Below are 18,620 nucleotides of genomic sequence, written 5' to 3'. Positions count from 1 at the left end.
TACTGTAAATACAATGTATGTGCAGTAAGGATGACAATTTGTGCTGCACTGAGTTCTCTAATCACACCCACTATGGTTTCCTACAAATGTTGGGTGGGGACTGAAGTGTGCTTTTGCACTGGTGGCAGGACCCAAAAGTGACTATTTTGTAGTGTAGTTGGGCTGCAAGGAGATAGACAACTTAATGGCAGTAAAACCAGAATTTGTGTAGCTCCTCTTTTAAACTAACACAAGACAAACACAACTGATAGGAACCGTAAAGACGGAGTGAACAAACAAACATGTAAAAGCTCTGCAATGTCACGTACCTAAAACAAAATAAAACATGTTGTAACGTAATGCGAAAAGAACAAATGATTCCCTGTTCTCTAGTACTCAAAGTTAGAGTAGGAGGTTTTGTGCTTGTAATGAGGCTGTGCCATTGCACCACTAAATCCATGTAAATCCTGTGTGTCAGGATGTATTTGCACTGAAGCGTGTGGTCATACCAGGAACTTCAAGCTGAAGGAATCCCTCCATCCTTCCCTTTTTTTTTCTTGTCCTATTGGTCTCCTTTGACCTCTGATTTAGTTTGCATCAAGTGGACACTACCAGCCTCAGGAATGGCACTACTCCCACATCCACAATGCCATTTTGGGCCCATTCGGTGAGCTGATGACTGAGGCAGACCTAAACCGAATTGAGAAGCAAATTGAGAACCTGCAAGTCATGCATAAGGTATCCGAAGTCGAGAAGGAACTGGAAGAATTGGAGCGACAGCTTCACCAGCTTCTACCAGTGTCTGCTGCTCTGAATCAAGAGCACTTCTCAGTCAATCCGAAGCAGGTACATGGCCAAGCTGAAGATCTTCCAGCCTGGTGCAGCAAGATTTCTTCCCTTCTCAAGAGTATGGCCATTCTTCTTGCCACCCTGGGAGGGAAAGAGATAGACATCTTGGATCTTATATGTCCTGGTTATTCTCCTGAAGAAACAAGGAATGTGAGCACAGCTCAGTCTCAACCAGCAGGATCAGCTGGTAATGGATTTATTGGACGCTCTCAGTCGTTCTCAACAAGAGAGGATGTGGAGAATGAAATAAAGCAATGTGGAGTGTCAGTGAAGAACCTTAAGGCCAATTATGAAATTCAGAGTCAGTCGCAGGCTGCAGATAACCAAGCAAATAGGGTTTACAAACGCAAGAGGTCACTCCCTGTGATAAGTGAGTCTAGCTATGGTCCAGAGACAGCTCCTCGGGATGATATCTCTTGTTCCACTGCTGGGAACCATGAGTCCCTTACCAATGGAAATTTACCTCCTGTGGCAGAATCAGTCTTACCACTTGTTGAAGAACCAGTTATTGTTGCATCTCATGCTCCTCAGACGTATGCACCCTCTGAAGCAATGGCTCCAACTAAAATCGAACAGTTCAACCAGGTTCTTTCTGCAGACCCCATTTTAAATAACGACCAACTAACGAGAACCTTGGAGGTTCAGACGGATCTAAGCTACGTCCAGGAATGCATTGAAATGAGGAAAGAGAGAATCGTCTTCCTGTTCCTTGAACACTGGCGGAAGTATACTATCTCTGAATCTTATCGGACTAAATATAGTAGCAGGAAAGGATCTCATTTACATGTGGGCTTGGAGGACTACAGCCAGTTTAGTGCACAAATTGGTGGGGAGATGCAGAGTGAAGACGACAAACTCCTTCTATTCATGAAGTCAAAGCAGGTCGTGGGGAATCTGATTGGCCACTGGAGGACAATCATGAGTCAAGTGCCCACACGCCAGATTCGCAGGCTGAGTCGTGCCCAGATGATCTATTGGCCAGAGCACTTCCTGCCACACATCAACGGGTCGCCTGTGAGCTACGACAGCCTAACTCTTGACCTGTTCATGCTTGGATACTTCCAGTTGCTGGAGATGAACATGTCTCGCAGTGAGCGGAAATTCCGACACCTCTTGTGCTACGAGATGTTTGACCGTCTTGGAAGCCATAAATGGGAGGTCATAAGGCAGTTTCACAAGGAAGTCATGGAGGAAATTGAGAGAGGGAAGCGGGACTGGGCAGATGGTTTTGAGGACATAAAACTCAAGCATTTTGGGGACTCGGATGATGGGGGAGGTGTGATGACAGCTTCTCTGTATTCTATGTCTCCTGACGTTTCCATTATGCCAATGCCGGAATCACTCCCTCCTCCACCTTCTCATCCTCCCCCTCCTCCACCACCTACCCATCCTGCACCTCCACCTCCAAACGCACAGCCTAGTCCACCTGCACAATCACCACAGCCTTCCCCACCAGCTTCACAACCAGATGTTTCTCCAACTTCATCGGCTGCTGCAGCTCAGAAGGGTGCATCTGACAATGGCCAGCAAAGTACCCTTAATGGCAATGTGCAAGCCAGTGAGCAGACGTCATCAAATGTATCTGGGGTTTGTAATGGAAAACGTTTAGAGCAGGACCACATACAGAGCATTTCAACTGAAAGTGTGCAACATATTGACGCAACAACAAAAGCGGAGACGCCTAAAGACACAACAGACATTTCAGGACCAGGTCCAGTGAAAGATGTGCCCCCTGTCACTGTTAAAATCATAGAGGAACCTCATGTAGACAAACCTCCACCCAGGGATGAACCCAATGAAGACTCAATAAAAGTGATATATGAGCTTAAAGAGTTCAGCAATGAGGAAATCATCAGATACATTGACCGAAGCTTTGCTTTTTGGAAAGAAAAGGAAGCTGAGCTCTTTGATATCTAACAACTGTGTGGGTATACCGTGAGCACGGTTCATGAGCAGTTGTACAACCAAAGAGGAACTGTATTAAGAGGAGCATGCTGAGAGAGGAAACTAATCTGGTGTGTTAGTGTTTAGGCCATGTCACATAAGGGACTTAACCGCAGCAAAGCAAAGAGCATCCACTAAGCTGTACTGACTTTACCATTTACCATTTTCAGTGGATGAAAAAAAAAAAAAAAGCTTTGTTGTCAAAAGAGAAGTAGATTTGTTTCAACCATTTGATTTTGAATTGTGTTGAACCAAGAGCTTTTAGATGAAGTATGACTGATTGCCATGATACACTGCTTCTAAGAAAACACATTTTTCATGGGAAATATTTGCCATAAAAAAAAAAAATCATGTTTGTTTAGATCGTATTTGTAATAGACTTCTGCACATTCAGTTTATATACAATAATTCAGATTGAATTTCATGTTGCGCTTCTGTGACTTATTAACTTACACCACTTTCAGACGCATTCAACAGTCGTCGCACCAGATTGGAGGCCTTTAAATAAGAGCTACAACTTACTGTTAACTGACATTTAGAGTAAAGATCCATACGTTTCAGTGATAACAAATTATACCAACAATTACCAGATGAAAGCACAGTTTCAGCTTCACAAACCTTCTCTTTATCAAACATGTGTGGACTTTTTCTACCCCCTCTTTTCTCCTTGTTGCTCCCTCACCCCATCATATTCTAGCCAGTTTGTTAAATGACATTTGAACATCAGTCTCACTGAACTTAAATTCCTGATAGCAACGCTGTGTGACCAAAGTTGAGCAGCGTCTGGTATGTCCAGTTCTGATGGAGAGTGTTACTGATCCATATACAGTAAAAAACCCTAATACACTGTGCACGTCTCAGTGTGGTGTTAGAGAGGCAGACTTGAATTAAACTCCCAAGAGTGTGCAGCTAGAAAGTTGCCAGAAATAACAGAAAGACATCTTAATAAAACTTACCCTCTCTTACTCTTTATGCACAGCTATTACATTATTATATTAAGTGCTTCTTGTTGCAGTTATGAGGCTACTTAGAGCCTCATAAATGGTCAATGTTTGTCTTTGAACTCGTGATTTTGTGTATGCGTGTGCCTTTCAATATAGATTGCAAAACAAAAAAATATTAAATATGGTAAATGAAATTCAGAACACATTTCTGTCAGCAAATTAAAACATTTAAGTGACAAAAATATATACGGTACAACAAATTAAGGCTTTATTATTGTTCCATGGTGTTTATTCCATCCTTTTGTTACTGTGTAATTTGAGTGTATTGAGTGTATATTACTTTATTATTTGATTTCTACATCGATGAGAAATAAAGTTTGTTGACATTTTTGTGATTATAGGACTTCAGCTGTGCTTTACTATAAGATTTCCTATTAACTGCCGGTGGTTATTGTCTTGACAAATATTAAAATTATCAGCGCAGTCATGAGGCCATGTATCATTTGGAGCACGTAAATAACCACGTACCAAATGGACACGTAGTCGTTGAATGTCCTCTACGGCCACGATCTTAGATGTAAAGAACCACACTATCCTCATCGTGTCTGTTCTCTGGCGTCAAGATTACCTGCGAATAACCCTCTTAGCGCCACCCGCAGTCATGCTATCTGTGGCTTACAGGAGCTATAAGGAGGTTACAGTGAATCTTCATCACCTCGCGGCTCAAAGGGCAGTGCAACTGATAAACGTAGAGGTGTATATATATATATATATATATATATATGTGTACAGCTATGGCACAATAAACAGAAAAGTGTGTAATGCTAATACTAATAATTGTCACTGAACAATAAGTAAGTGATGTGCAGAATTATAATTTGTTACACAAGTGATCTTCTTTTCCTGCATGCTGCACATTCACAGATATCTGTATTTACAGAACTGACTGGAAGCTACTGAGAATAAATAAATCCAGGAAAAGTAACACAAGTACAAGCAATAAATAAGCAACAATAAAATCTATATTGTGATTATATGCAGGTCTTAAGAGAATGTGTCCCTGAAGGCCTACTGTTGATTCTCAGGCATAAAACAGACACCCCAATCCCTCTTATATCCAGATATTGACAAGACCGCCAAATTTGTGACCTCCAGAGACCCACCAGTATAAAGTACAAGCTATTCCTCTGACATGTTTAGTAGCAGTAGCACTATATTTAAGTTTCAGCATTGCCCATAACCAAGACTGGCCATGTGAATGTAAGAGATCAATAAAGATCTTCTTCTTTAGGTTAACCAACCAATCACGCAGTCATAATCAAAGACACTGTACAGGCTCAAGTTATCCTATTAACAAATTACTGACGGCAACAGCTGCTTGCCAATCTAAAGCACTGTTACTATAATCTAGTTTGAAAATGTGTTTTGGTTGTACAAACACAAGTGGGAAACGAAGAGACATTGCTAATCACAGCTGTGTCTGTCATTCCAAACATAATCAGGTTACTGATGATGAAACTGACGACTTCATTTCCACTCAAATATCAGAGCACACAGTTAGACACAGACGACCTTGGCGAGGGCTTATGAGTGATCGGTTCACAATGCGTCTTGTTGGTTCTTCATGCCTCTCTCTGGACAAGAGCTGTTCTCACGAATGACAATATTTGGAGAATCAGGTCAGGAAAACTTTGCAGAGTTGACCCGTCACACATGCAGATGCATACTCACCGGTTTTGTTTTTGTTCTTCTATTTAGATGAGGCATGATGCGCATGAGTACAGTGTGCAGGAGGCATGACGTGACACAAATCCGCACACACACTTTGCCGTTGCAAATTTTCCAAACTATTGTCGCTGATCAGTGGGACATTACACAGATTTTGTACTAATCCGCTGGCACGGTCAAGTGTGTTTAATGCCTGGTCCAGCTGATTCGGACATTTGCGTTCTCACATACAGCTCTTTCAGGTAATGTCTGGATAAGTTCAGGGCTGCGGTGCATGTATAAAAAATAATACGGTTGGATCTAATCCATTGTCACAACACATGAAACATGCAGTAGATGACTCCAGAATCATTAAGAATCCCATCAGGGTGTTGTAATAATTGCAGCTTGTTTGTTGGCTTTACTCATGGAATTTATTGGAAGGATAGACGTCCAGCTGTTAGTCTGTTCAGAAATTAAAAGGTCATCGTGGCTCAACCTGTTACCTCACCTTTCCTCATTGTCTTAAGTTCAAATCATTGCTCTACTTCATTACTCTAGACAGCCGTGTGGATAGGAGCTTTGATATGTATTTATAAATGTAAGTCAACAGAGCTATGGACAACATTAAGAAGCCAAGGTTTCAAGAAGTTTCAAGATGTCACTGGTTAAATAAGCGGTACTGCAGCTTTTATGCTAATTTTGATGACCATATAAATTAATTATTACCAAATAGTAATCATTTTAACAAGGTAATTCTTGTTTCGTTTTTTTTTTTCTTGACCTGAAATTCCCAGGGGATTCATTAAAAATGCATTGCATAGATAATCTTACCTGGATTCAAGTTTGCTAGGGCAAGTGAAATCCTTCAGTAAAAGGAATGCGGAGGGGTAATGGATCTTGTCAGGCGAAGATGAGAAATCCAAGATGGCTGTCCTTTTTTTTCTTTTCTCTTCTCCTCCGCTCCTGCTCCACCTCCACCTCCAATTACAGCCTGAAAGAGAAAAAAGAGGATCCAATTACCGTATGTGCACAGAGAGAAAACATCCTGTAAAAAGCTTTCCTGTCCATTTGAAAAGTCTTTACTGTATTTTAAACAAAACGGGAAAGAGGAATACATACGATGAGATCGGTTTGCTTTTGTAATTTTACACAATATACCATTGTCTAGTGTTTACCCAGATAGCAAAATTTGATCGGCCCACCTCTGGCCCACTACCTTGCCTCAGGGTTGCCTGGGTGTCGGCCCAGTTCTGGCTGGGCCTCCGGCCCAACAATGGCCCAGTCACTGATAAATGACACAAAAAATTTGCTCTGGCCCAGATGTGGCCCACACACTGTAAAATGACTCTTATTGTTTCTGTCGGCCCAGGTCTGGCCCACACACTGTAAAATGACTCTTATTGTTTCTGTCGGCCCAGGTCTGGCCCACACACTGTAAAATGACTCTTATTGTTTCTGTTGGCCCAGGTGTGGACCACACCCTGTAAAATGACTGTCATGCATTCTGTTGGCCCAGGTCTGGCCCACACACTATATAACTGAGTGTCGGCTGAGTGTCGGCTGGGCCTCTGGGCCTGTACTGGCCCACACACTGTAAAACTGATATGATTGAGTGTTGGCTGAGTGTCGGCTGGGCCCCCGGGCCTGTACTGGCCCACACACTACATAACTGGTGTAGCCGAGTGTTGGCTGAGTGTCGGCTGGGCCCCCGGGCCTGTACTGGCCCACACACTACATAACTGGTGTAGCTGAGTGACGGCTGGGCTTGTATTGGCCCAGAAATGGTCAAACATCAATAAAGACAATAAACTGAAATTCATTAAAAAACTTGTATTAACAGCAACAATGATTAAGATAAAAATGATTAAGACAGACAATAATAATTTAAAAAACACTGATTACAAATTGATAACACACTTTGAACACACACACATAATAACAGACACAATAAAAAAAATGATTACAAATTGATAACAAATTGATTACAAGTAGGAACAAACTAACAGTGTAACAGTGTCATGGCTGCAGATATTTATAACAATCGTTTTAACAATCTAATTAATCTTATAATTATAAACTCAACATTAGCCATGACAGCCAAGGCTATCTTTATGCTAAGCAAACACAATGCGCCACAAGGGCCACATTCAAAAGCAGTAACTGCTAACTGTAATTTCAGGTCAAGTCACTGCATTTGGAGGTGGTCTTTGAGGCACATAGCTAAAGTATTTAAAAACATATCATTTCCCCTAGGTGTGAAATGAACTCCATCTGCCAAAAATAACCCTGGACTGTCATGCCTAATGTGAGGGTGCTCAATCATGGCACCATTTATGCTACAAACAAATGCAGCCATGACACTGTTGACAAATTTCCTGGCTTTGTCAATCTTCCTGGGATTGGAGACTGCTTTCCACCGGCACCTTTGTGTCAGCGCTGAGATAAGGATTTTCATCCCAGGGTGTCGGCCATGAAGTTCTTGGAGGTCTTCCTTCATATGTCCGACCAGTTTCACACTGCTGACTGCCCCCAGGTCGTTCCCACCACAGTGAACCACGAGGAGGTCAGGAGCTGCTCTTCCTCGCAGTGAGTGGTTAAAAAAGGGGAGAAGACCGCTCCACCGTAGTCCACCCCAGCCAAACCAGGAAATGTGGACTTCCGGCAGGCAAAGGTTGCTTCCTGTGGTGGTGGCAGCTCTCTGGGCCCCACGCCGGATATGGCTGTCACCAATTATCCACACTGTATCTATGGAAGGGAAAAAACTATAAGTTAATGAAACTATTATGTCACATTTGAAGGGTTAAATGGAAAAAAAATAATACCAGTACTTTAAATACATGTTTGTCCTTTAAAGACACTAATACCAGTCAAATATTAAGCCAAGATGATACTTACATTTCCTGCTATGTTTAGCAGGCATGGAAGGGCGATCAAGGGTAGCCATGACTTTAACTGGTTACTGAAAGAGAATCATCTTGTAATAAATATAAATGTACCTGTCTTTTTCAGATCATAATGTCATTTATGGTAAGAACTTTAAACAGCAACCAGCACACCTAACGTTGTTTATTAACGATAATAAACATATTCAAGGACCATCCAGTCCACTAAATTGTGTAAATTATGAATTCAATAATAAAAATATAACTTAAAAGTTTAAATGTAAAGTTATTTGATTCAGGTCCGTTGGTAGAAGCTGTAGACGTGTATTGAGTAAATGTTTTATGACAACTTTTCCTGCGCTGTCTCCCTGCGCTACAGTGTGAGAGCAAGTTATTTGGAAGTTTCACGAGACTGTCCTGCCAGGTACGGCGAATAAATCAACGAAAACAGTGGTTCGGTCTCTGTTGGTCTTAATAAACACAACGCACGAACACGACCGCACCTACCGCTGTTTTGCGGTAGGTGTAAGCTTCTTTCGCCTTAACTTTCTCCATTGCTTTACTTTATTACTTTTCTTGTATTCGTAGATCTGTCCCGCCGAAATAATAAACGCACAAAAATTAAAGAGCTCTGGAATGTTCAGTCGTGCCTCTGTTAAGTTCTGAAGGCGTTGCCCCTGGCAACCGATAGAGTCTCCTACCATCATGGCCGACCGGCTCAGACCCCGCCCAAATCAACCCAAATCGGCACGTGACTCCTCACTCTCAATGGTTCTAACGCAGTGGAATTATGATAGAGCAGCAGTGCGCATAATTGTCGAGTAATGCTACCCATATCAGAAGACTTTGACAATATTTGGGAAAGACTCTTGAAAATGGAGTCTTTTAATTAATTCCCCACATTCAAGCTTTAATGTTATTCAAAATACTACAGACTCTTTCCCAAATCTTGTCAAAGTCTTCTGGTGTAAGGATGGCTGATTTAGCACAGATAAAAGAGATTCGATTTGAAGAGTTAAGCAAAATCCAAAAGATGATCATTAACGTTACCCACGATAATTGAAAATGTGCGTCAATGAATGAATGAGCTGAATGAACCAATTCTGAAATGCTAACGTTAGCTCAAGGGGCCTAAATCTTAATACCGGCAGCTGTCAAATAGGCTATTAGCTAAGTTTACTAACTTTAAACAACGTTAGCACTACATATCACGATATTTCGATTTTGCGTAGACTATGCGGGCATTTAATATTTTACTATGCATTTAATGGGCAGAGCATGATCTATGTAGCCTATGCTACTAACCTAGATGGCCCTTATTAACTTTAATTGCGGGGAGAATCCTATTTACATCATAAATCAGACGTCTTGTAAGTAATATGCATATATTTTAAAAGGCCCTCGTTGAATGTTTAGGCTATTTCTATGACCCTTTACACTCATTACATTCATGATTAAGCAAGTAAAATCTCAGAGGTGTCACTTACCAGATCGGTGTCCGAGAAATGAGACAGATTCGCGCCGCCTTGGCTCCGTGGGGCCGTTGAAAGTCGGCCTGTGGCCGTTCCATAGGTAACGGGCCGATAGCCACTTAATGGAATCGGGCCGTCTCCTGTATAATGCTCATCCACCATACAATAGTGTTTTTTTGCCGCGAACATGGATTAGGCTGTTTTATGGAGTGTGATAGGCTACTTTCAGATGTTAGGCTACAGAAAAAAATGACAGGTGTAGACTAATATAATTGCTTTGATATAGGCTACTAGGCTATTTTGTTTGTTGTTCGTCAACTGTCTACAGAAATAAATCCCCCGATTTGTAAGCCTTTGACATCGCCTAACATTAATTAATGGAGTGTGTTCTGGGAAAAAAACATATTAGCTGATGAAGTCGCATATATTGGATCTGCTGATAAACGTTGCTCTACCTCTCTTCCACATAATGGGCCGACAGTCATTTTGCAGAATTGGGCCATATACGTTTAGTGTCCGCCTACAGCTTCATATTTCATTTTTGCCGCGATACTGATCAATGTCCGTTCTTCAAGTATCGGGCCACACACTGTATGAGATCCGTCTGCCGAACTTGCTTTGAACTCTGGCAGTAGCCCATCAAACCTCTATCGGGCCAAGTAAAGAAACAAAGTAGTCGGCCCAGCTACTGCGTGTCAGTGTCGGCCCATTCAACGGGGGACAGTGCCTCAGTCGTATGGAACTCTGCCGACAGTGGCAGCGCTCAGCCAAGATCGGGCCGACTGTGTTTGCTGTGGTTCAGCCGACACGGACCTCTGCCGACACTGCCGGCACTCAGCCAGAATCGGGCCGACTAGGCTTGCTATCTGGGTAGTTTTGCATTAAGGCCATTAGTATATAGACATGACATTTGAGAATATGCATATATAAAGAGGCTGGACTTTTTACTGGACTTTTATTACAGTTAATCTCTGGGCAGGTGGTTGCGTGCTTTTCTTTAACATTTAGCAACGGCGAACCTCAATATCACCTTAACCCATTCAGACCGGATCACGCATCTATGCGTAGTTACCATTAAGGCCGGCAAACGCGTCTGTGTCATTTTGAGCGTTGTCGCCTTTTTCGAGGCACATGGCCAATTATATGCACTGTGATTGGCTGAAATATTCTTGGGTGAGTGACAGAGATGCTTAGGGATTTTTTTTTTTAAACTCATGTGACTAATAAAACGCTTTGTGATTGGTCGAAATAAGCCTACACGTGGAGTATGTTTTGGTCGAAAATTGTAAACACCGTGCTAGCGATCCGTCATGGCTGACTCAAGTGAAGGAAGTGATATTGACGAAGTAATTGAAAAAATAGATCTTTACTGATTTTCTAAATTTTCAAAATTTTTGGAGTTTATTGATTTTTAAAAAAAAAATGCATTTGAAGATTATGCCCTAGCAAGTCAGTCAAGTTGAAAGCCAAAGAAGTAAGCTGTCAAATGCTTTTTATCTCATGTTTTTATCTGCTACAGAGCCTGAGAAATTAAGGTTTAAGTGTTGACATATTCTGAAAAACCTCAGGTTTTGAGAGGGGGTTTACAGAAGAGTGTTTAGGCCTGAATGGGTTAAATATATATAGTATAAATATGCCAAGTAAGGTATTTAGTATTACAACCTCATAGAAATCCCAGTTAATTTCATTTGCTGTACACATGTTTTTTGAACTATCTTGATGACTTTTCAGAGTAAAACTAAGTAGATTTTAAAGAAAAAAGATGGAGAAAAAACAGCCAACCATAACTGACAACATGCAGGGCTTGAATGTTTCCTCATTAAAACATAAGAAGCGTCTCAGACGTGATCATTAGCTTGCAATTTGTTCACATTCATGATGGGCTACAAGTATAGATAATGGTAAATGCACAGAGAGTTACTTGCGTTTGAAAATTATGCTGCATTTAGCATAGCTAGCTAACTGCTAAAAAGATCACTTTTATAATTTCAATGCCGTACACGTTTACCAAATACAGGTTTTCCCATTTTGGTTCAAAACGCAACTTAAGTGTCTCTATAAAATGTTTGAGGGTAGTCTATTGACCAGGAGATGAGGTCATGCAAAGCACGATATGAGGGCTACAGTTTGAATTCCTTACTGACCGCTCTGGGTCCCGATCTGTCTCTCCCTGGACCCCTCTGTCCCCTTGCAGGCTGAAGAGGAGGCAGCACGCCTGGCATCAATGCCGGCCTGGAGGAGAGACATGATGAAGAAGAAAATGGATGAAGAGAGGTGAGTAGTGATGCAGTATTGCTCTGCACCCCTTTCATCTTGTCTTGTGCCATATTCATGTTTTTTCACCCTTGTCACCTCTTGTTTTCGATGTGGAATTCTTGCTAAAACTCATCACACTTTGTTTTCTGATTTCTATGCAAGAAGATTAGGTCAAAGCAACAGAATCAACAGTTCATTCTGATTTCACGGCGGCATGGTTATTTCTGCTTCAGATAAAGGGTGAAATCTGAAGTCTGTACAGGATGCTGCTGATAATCTAATATGTCTGGAGTAATGTAAACGGATGTGGTTTGCAGCAGGTGTTTGAATACACTGTCCCATTTATTCCTGATAAAATGACACAAACACACAAACTGTATGTTGTTGGATAGCATGCTTTAAGCTTTCTGCAGAATACCATCTGTTTAGACATTGTTTGCAATAACGATTAATGAAGTCCTTCTGACATTTGCGCAATCTGCTACTGCAAAGACATGCTCCTAGCTCACTGTTATATAACATAGTTCAAGCAATCTGGCTTCAGGTTAGTTTACTGAGCCACATGCTGAAATAGAAACAGGAAGTATTCTTTGTTAAAAAAAAAAAAAAAAAAGGATTTGCATTCAGGCTAAATGTTAGACCTAAACATAACCATGACACAATCAAAGGTGGTTTATAAGATGCAAATTTGCCTTGCAGAAGAGATCTGAAAGAAAAGTTGGCAGTTTTGCTCTACTTCACTTTTCTGTGCGACAGTCTTCATCCATCTTTACGACATTGTCTTGGCGTTGTCCTAAACTCTTTAACCTGTCGAATAAATTGCTGTTGCTGCTTGAGATATTTACGCCTTTTCTTCTTGTGCTTACCATCTCCTGATGTGACAGGGAGCAAAAAAGGTAAGGAGTTTTTTTTTTTTTTTTTAAATCCTTCGCAAGAATTGTGTTCATACCATGTAACATACACTCACCGGCCGCTTCATTAGGTACACAAGTGAAAACAAATGCATTCTAACGTAACAATCCTGCACTAAATCTTAGCTTCTTGAAGGCAATGGTTGTTTAACATGTGTTTGAAATAACAGAGAGCTATTGATCAGGTCTTTTCAGTTGTATTGTGTTGCATAGATACATGTTTCTAAATTACATTTTAGTTTAATAAACAGAAACACTTCAGTCTTTAATTTAAACCAGCACCACAAACTACATCCTCCAAAAATGATCATCCAGTTGAATCTCCACCTTTCTGGCACTGTTTCAACATAAACTGAACATTAGGACAGTCATGATGGAGGATTTAGAGCAGGACTGTTATACTTGAGTACATTAGTTTTCACTAGTGTGCCTAATGAAGTGGCCAGTGAGTGTAAAATGATTGACCGGAAATAAAATGGAAACTATAAATATATTAGCAAGGCTTCCATCTAGTGGTCAAAAGTCGTCACAGCCATTGATACCAAGCATGTCAACAAAACATTCAGCAAACGCACCACAGCTTAAATCAATGTTCGTGTCTAACTATCAAAAGCATCAAATTTAGGTAATTTGTCCCAACTATCCGGTGTGACTACTAGCCCAGCGCTGGGGCTAAAGCCTTGTAATAACCTGAAAGGTAAATAAGCTTCAAAATAAGCTAACTGCTATTGGATACCTGGGCTGATGACGCTGCACACTCACCTGTCGCCTTTGGGCTTCAAAAAGCTCATGATGGAGAAAGTAATGACGCAGAAAAATGATAATATATCTCCCTGCAAGTGTCCTTAGGCGGATATAAAGAGAGAAGGAAGTGTTTAGTTCAAACTGTAGCACCGTTAAGACAATTAACCGTCCCGCAGCCTTTTCAAAACTCCTCGTGACTAAAAAAGTTTGACGCACGTTCGACCACCTGCAGCACATTCGACACGCGCGCGTTTCTGAAATTTATTTAAGGACGAGCCAAACAGGAAGTACTGTGATAATATAAAATGATAAAATGATACCCCGTAGCAGAAGTTAAGGGTGACAGAGAGCGTAAGAGACAGGAAAATAATAATAATAATAAATAAAATTAAATCTGCACGCTTACCTGCGAAAATGAATATGAATGCATTCTAATACAACAAATAATGGTGTTCAGTTGGTGTTGAAACAGCGTCAGAAAGGTGGTGATTTAACTGGATGCTCATTTTGAAGGGTGTAGTTTGTGGTGCAGTTAAACTGGATTGAATGATTTAAAGTGTTTCCTGTTATTTAGGCTAAAATGAGAAAATAACTGGTGATGATTCAAAAACTAAGTTCTATAGATAGATAGATAGATAGATAGATATAGCGAGATAGATAGATAGATAGATAGACAACTTTATTGATCCCTTTGGGAGGTTCCCGCAGGGAAACTGACATCTCCATCGCATACAGCACTGTCAGACATACATGTACAGGAATTATAGACCCAAATACCAAACACCCAGAAAAGAATAATAATAATAATAATAACTATTGTGACTGTACTGTACATACATGGTTGTTGCATAAATAGAAAAATACCAGATTCATATTGTTATTGCACTTTGCTATTGACCTCATGTGGTTGCAGGTTAGTTAAAAAAGTAATTCAGTCCCTTTCTTTTTTTGTCCTTTTTTGTCCTCTTCCCCCCAAGTGATATAAATCTGTCTATCCATCTAAATACACAGTAAATCTGACCATGCACGATCTGTGTACAATAAGCATGAATATGCGGGGTAAACTGTGCAGAGGCTGTGGTAGAGTGTGAGCAAGGGGATTATACACTGCCTGGTCAGATAGAAAAAAAGTCATGTTAGACATAGTAATGTTTCGTTGGACGGTCTTTAGCTTTGATTACAGCACGCATTCGCTGTGGCATTGTTTCGATAAGCTTCTCCAATGTCACCAGATTTATTTCCATCCAGTGTTGCATTAATTTTTCACCAAGATTTTGTACTGATGATGGGAGAGTCTGACCACTGCACAGAGATTCTTAATGGGGTTAAAGTCTGGACCAATCCATGTTTGAAAATGATGTCTCATGCTCCCTGAACCACTCTTTCACAATCTGAGCCCCATGAATCCCGGCAAAACGTTGCTGAACCTAGACCTGAGCAACTGCAGCAACCCCAGATCATAGCACTGCCCCCACAGGCTTGTACAGTAGACACTAGGCATGATGGGTGCATCACTTCATCTGCCTCTCGTCTTACCCTGATGTGATGGTTCCCCACTATCCTTCCAGTTTTTTATAATGCGTTGGACATTTCATAACCCAATTTTAGTAGTTTCTACAATCTCCTTACATTTTTTCTCTGCTTGATGCATGCCAATGATTTGACCCTTCTCAAACAGACTAACATCTTTATGTATTTCCATAAGTATGCGGACATCCAGTCCACTACACCAAAAGAACATGACTGGCATGCACAGGCATCCGATCAGACATATTTGGGATAATGTGGAACACGAACCACAAGCCAGTACGTCAGTAGACTGCTTGACTTTGTGGCTGAATGATCTGCATAACAATTTGGAAAGTCTAAAACCAGGAGTCTGGAGGCTGTTAAAGGAAAACACTTCTCATCTTAACTGAGAATCCAACTCAAGTACTAACTATATACAACTGAAAACGAAACGTGCCATTTTTCTGTGCAATTCTAATTACTGTTCTGTTGTCCACGTAGAAAAGCCGAGGAGAAAGCCAAACAGGCAAAGGAGATTGAAGAGAAGACGGAGCAGGAGCGACTACGGACCCTCGGCTACGACGAGACCAAACTGGCCCCCTGGCAGCGGCAGATTATTCTGAAGAAAGGGGACATAGCCAAACAGTGAACTGGATCACAACATCCCCGTCCACTGCCCTGCAGAGCTCCCCGTCTTCATAGACTTCCCCGACGCCTCCCCCCTCCATCGTCCTCCATCCCACACCGTGCACCGATCAGCAGGAGGTCGGCTCGCCCTCCTCCGAAGCGCTGTGTCATTCCTCAGCCTCCAGACGATGGTCGCTGCTGTCCACACAACCTCTGAGGCTCAGCTCGGATGAAACAATGGGAGGTGGAGAAAGATTCTGCACCTCCCATTGAAAGTCTCATGGACACAAACTCTCTTAGCACTAGCAACAGTTCTGACATGCACTGACTCTCCTTGCTTAGGACATTTGCTATAAACGCATATGTCCCAAACTAAACTATCCGTATCTATCGGCTTTCCTACAAATCACTAGAAGCTATTTCACGTAGAAGATTTAAGCGGCTTGTGATAGATTGATTGCCACGGTGGAGAGCCTGTTATTGCATTTACATTGTCTCTTCTTTTGTTTTTTGTTTTTTAGCATCATTCACTGTTATGAATAAAAAAAGTAGCATCCAAAGATGGCACAGAAATACCCAGCAAAGGCTTGTTACATCGTGAAGCAGCTAACGGATTCTGAATATATAAATAGCACCACATCTTAGTCATTAAATTTTTGTATCAAGCTCAATAGAAGCACTTTCTAGGCTTCGATTTATTGCCAGAGTTGTATGTCCTGTGAGAACTAAATCCTAACATTGCTAATCTGTTTCTGTAGTTGAGCTTGTTGTCATATCTTCTGTGCATTTGGACTATCGATAAATCGATCCTACTTTGAATAACGCAAAGATTATGTAGAGACCTGTAGATTGAACTGTAGTAAATTTCACTGGGAAAAAAAAGCTGAAAAAGAAAGTCGCAATTTAATGTCCCAATGTGTGACCTAAATGTTAAGCTACTGTAATGGCGAATGTGAAATCGTTGTATGCATGTGTTGCATAATGTGTATCAAGTATGTTGTGGCGTATTATTGAGCGTACGTGACCCCAGGGGGAGAACTGGATTATCAGAGAAAAGACACGGAAAGTGAATGAAATTCTTCCTAGGTTTCTATGTGAGCATGGCCTTTCAATAAAAAAATAAATAAATAAATAAAACTGAACGAGCACATGGGAAGAGTAAGCATCCTACACTAGACACCTCCTCTGCAAACTGAATACTGCACAAGTAGAGAGAAGACGTCGGTTTGTCCTGTGTCCCGTTCTGGCCTTTGTCCCACTAACCTGGATGATGAATCTTTAACGAGCAGATCTGCTTACAGACTTGAGAGTGCTATCTGCTCTGCCACAGACGATTAGAGCTATGTTTTAGTCATACACCGTCTCAATACGCTAACCCCCAGTGTCTCTGGTCAAACATCAACTGATTAGAAATAAGATGAGCAAGACCTCGTAAAATGCGCATTATAGTTAGAACTGTAGATGTTAAGCTAGATCAGTTTGTCATGGCAGAACCAATACTGGGTTTGATTAATGAACAGCATTCCTTATTTCTAAATATATATATTCTATATATATATATATAATATATAGTATTCTTAGGATTCATTCACTTATTGGTCGTACATCCATCAAGTCCATACGTATTTCAGCCAAGATTCAAATCTGGACATGATGTTGCTAGATACATTATACATGTGGAGGGAGGGACATGGCTACTTAAGAAAGCATTTCATTGGATGCATAATTAGCACACGCCCCCAAGTTCAGGATGAGTCATCAACAGTTTCAGATCCTTTTTCCGGGACTTTTTGGGCCAGATACTGGTGTGTAGCAAGACACACGATATATAACGACATCAAATTAGATTTTATGGGGACTTTAAGTAAACCTCACAATGATGCCCTCTTTGCGAACATGTCCTGTGTGTATTCCCACATGATGGAAGATATTCTGTGTTTACGTCATTTATGTTGGATGTACATTTTTACAAATATAATATATCAAGCATAAGCATCATTTCACCGTGAAAGACATGGGACTGTTTGATCATTTGGAAATATTCTAATTCACTTTCATCGGATGCCATATGATAATGAAAATAAAAATGATGTAAATGTGACTGCCATTTGATCCTCTCTCTCTATTCCTCTCTCTCTCTCTCTTTCTCTCTCTATCTACATATATATGTGTACTGTATATATACAGTATATAAACTCTGTATATAATGACCCTCACAATTTTCATTGTTTCCATCTATTACATGTCTCAGCCTTGCTTGAATACACCATAGGATAAATGATATATTATATTTTCAGACTGTTAAATATTAAGACAATAAATCTTCAATCACCAAACAGTGTTTGTTGTCTGTTTGTGTTACCCCGCAACTGAAAAGGATGAGATAATACACACCAAGGTGAGATTTAAAATAAATACAAAGATTGCAAACAACGTCTTCAATAAGAAAATATGTACACCGTTCAGGCATAACATTATGACCACCTTACTAACATTGTGTAGGTCTCCCTTGTGTCTCTAAAACAGTTGTGACTCATCAGAGAATGGACATGGGCCTTCTGAGGGTGTCCTGTGGTGTCTGGCAACAGGATGTTGTTAGTGGGGGTCTTGGGTCCTATGGATCATCCCACAGATACTTGATCAGTTTGGGATCTAGTGAATTTGGAGGCCAGGTCAACACCTTGTGCTGTTCTTCATGTTTATTTGAGTTGTTCCTAAACTGTGTCAGGCTGGGGATGGCTGCTGCCATCAAGGAGTGTCATTGCTATGGGGTGAGGGTGCCTGGTCTGGTCT

At 41.0% G+C, this 18,620-nt stretch overlaps 2 protein-coding genes across 2 annotated transcripts in view; both read left to right on the top strand.

The window, feature by feature from the left end:
* espn (espin) overlaps positions 1–16,124 on the top strand; it is a 43,737-nt gene extending 27,613 nt beyond the window's left edge. The window contains exons 13-15 of the mRNA XM_084552653.1: positions 11,975–12,054; positions 12,921–12,932; positions 15,702–16,124. Coding sequence (XP_084408779.1) covers positions 11,975–12,054; positions 12,921–12,932; positions 15,702–15,849 — 240 coding nt within the window. The 3' untranslated portion in view covers positions 15,850–16,124. The remainder of the gene's footprint in view (positions 1–11,974; positions 12,055–12,920; positions 12,933–15,701) is intronic.
* On the top strand, positions 655–2,745 carry LOC311494967 (espin-like protein; the record flags this gene model as incomplete). Its single annotated transcript, XM_084554247.1, has 1 exon — positions 655–2,745. One exon carries the CDS (start codon positions 655–657, stop codon positions 2,743–2,745), a length of 2,091 nt encoding a protein of 696 aa, XP_084410373.1.
* Positions 16,125–18,620: the final 2,496 nt, after the last annotated feature.

Source organism: Chelon labrosus (genome assembly GCF_963514085.1).
Source record: "Chelon labrosus genome assembly, chromosome: 10".
NCBI classification, from domain to species: domain Eukaryota; kingdom Metazoa; phylum Chordata; class Actinopteri; order Mugiliformes; family Mugilidae; genus Chelon; species Chelon labrosus.
This window is presented reverse-complemented; position numbering and strand designations above follow the sequence as displayed.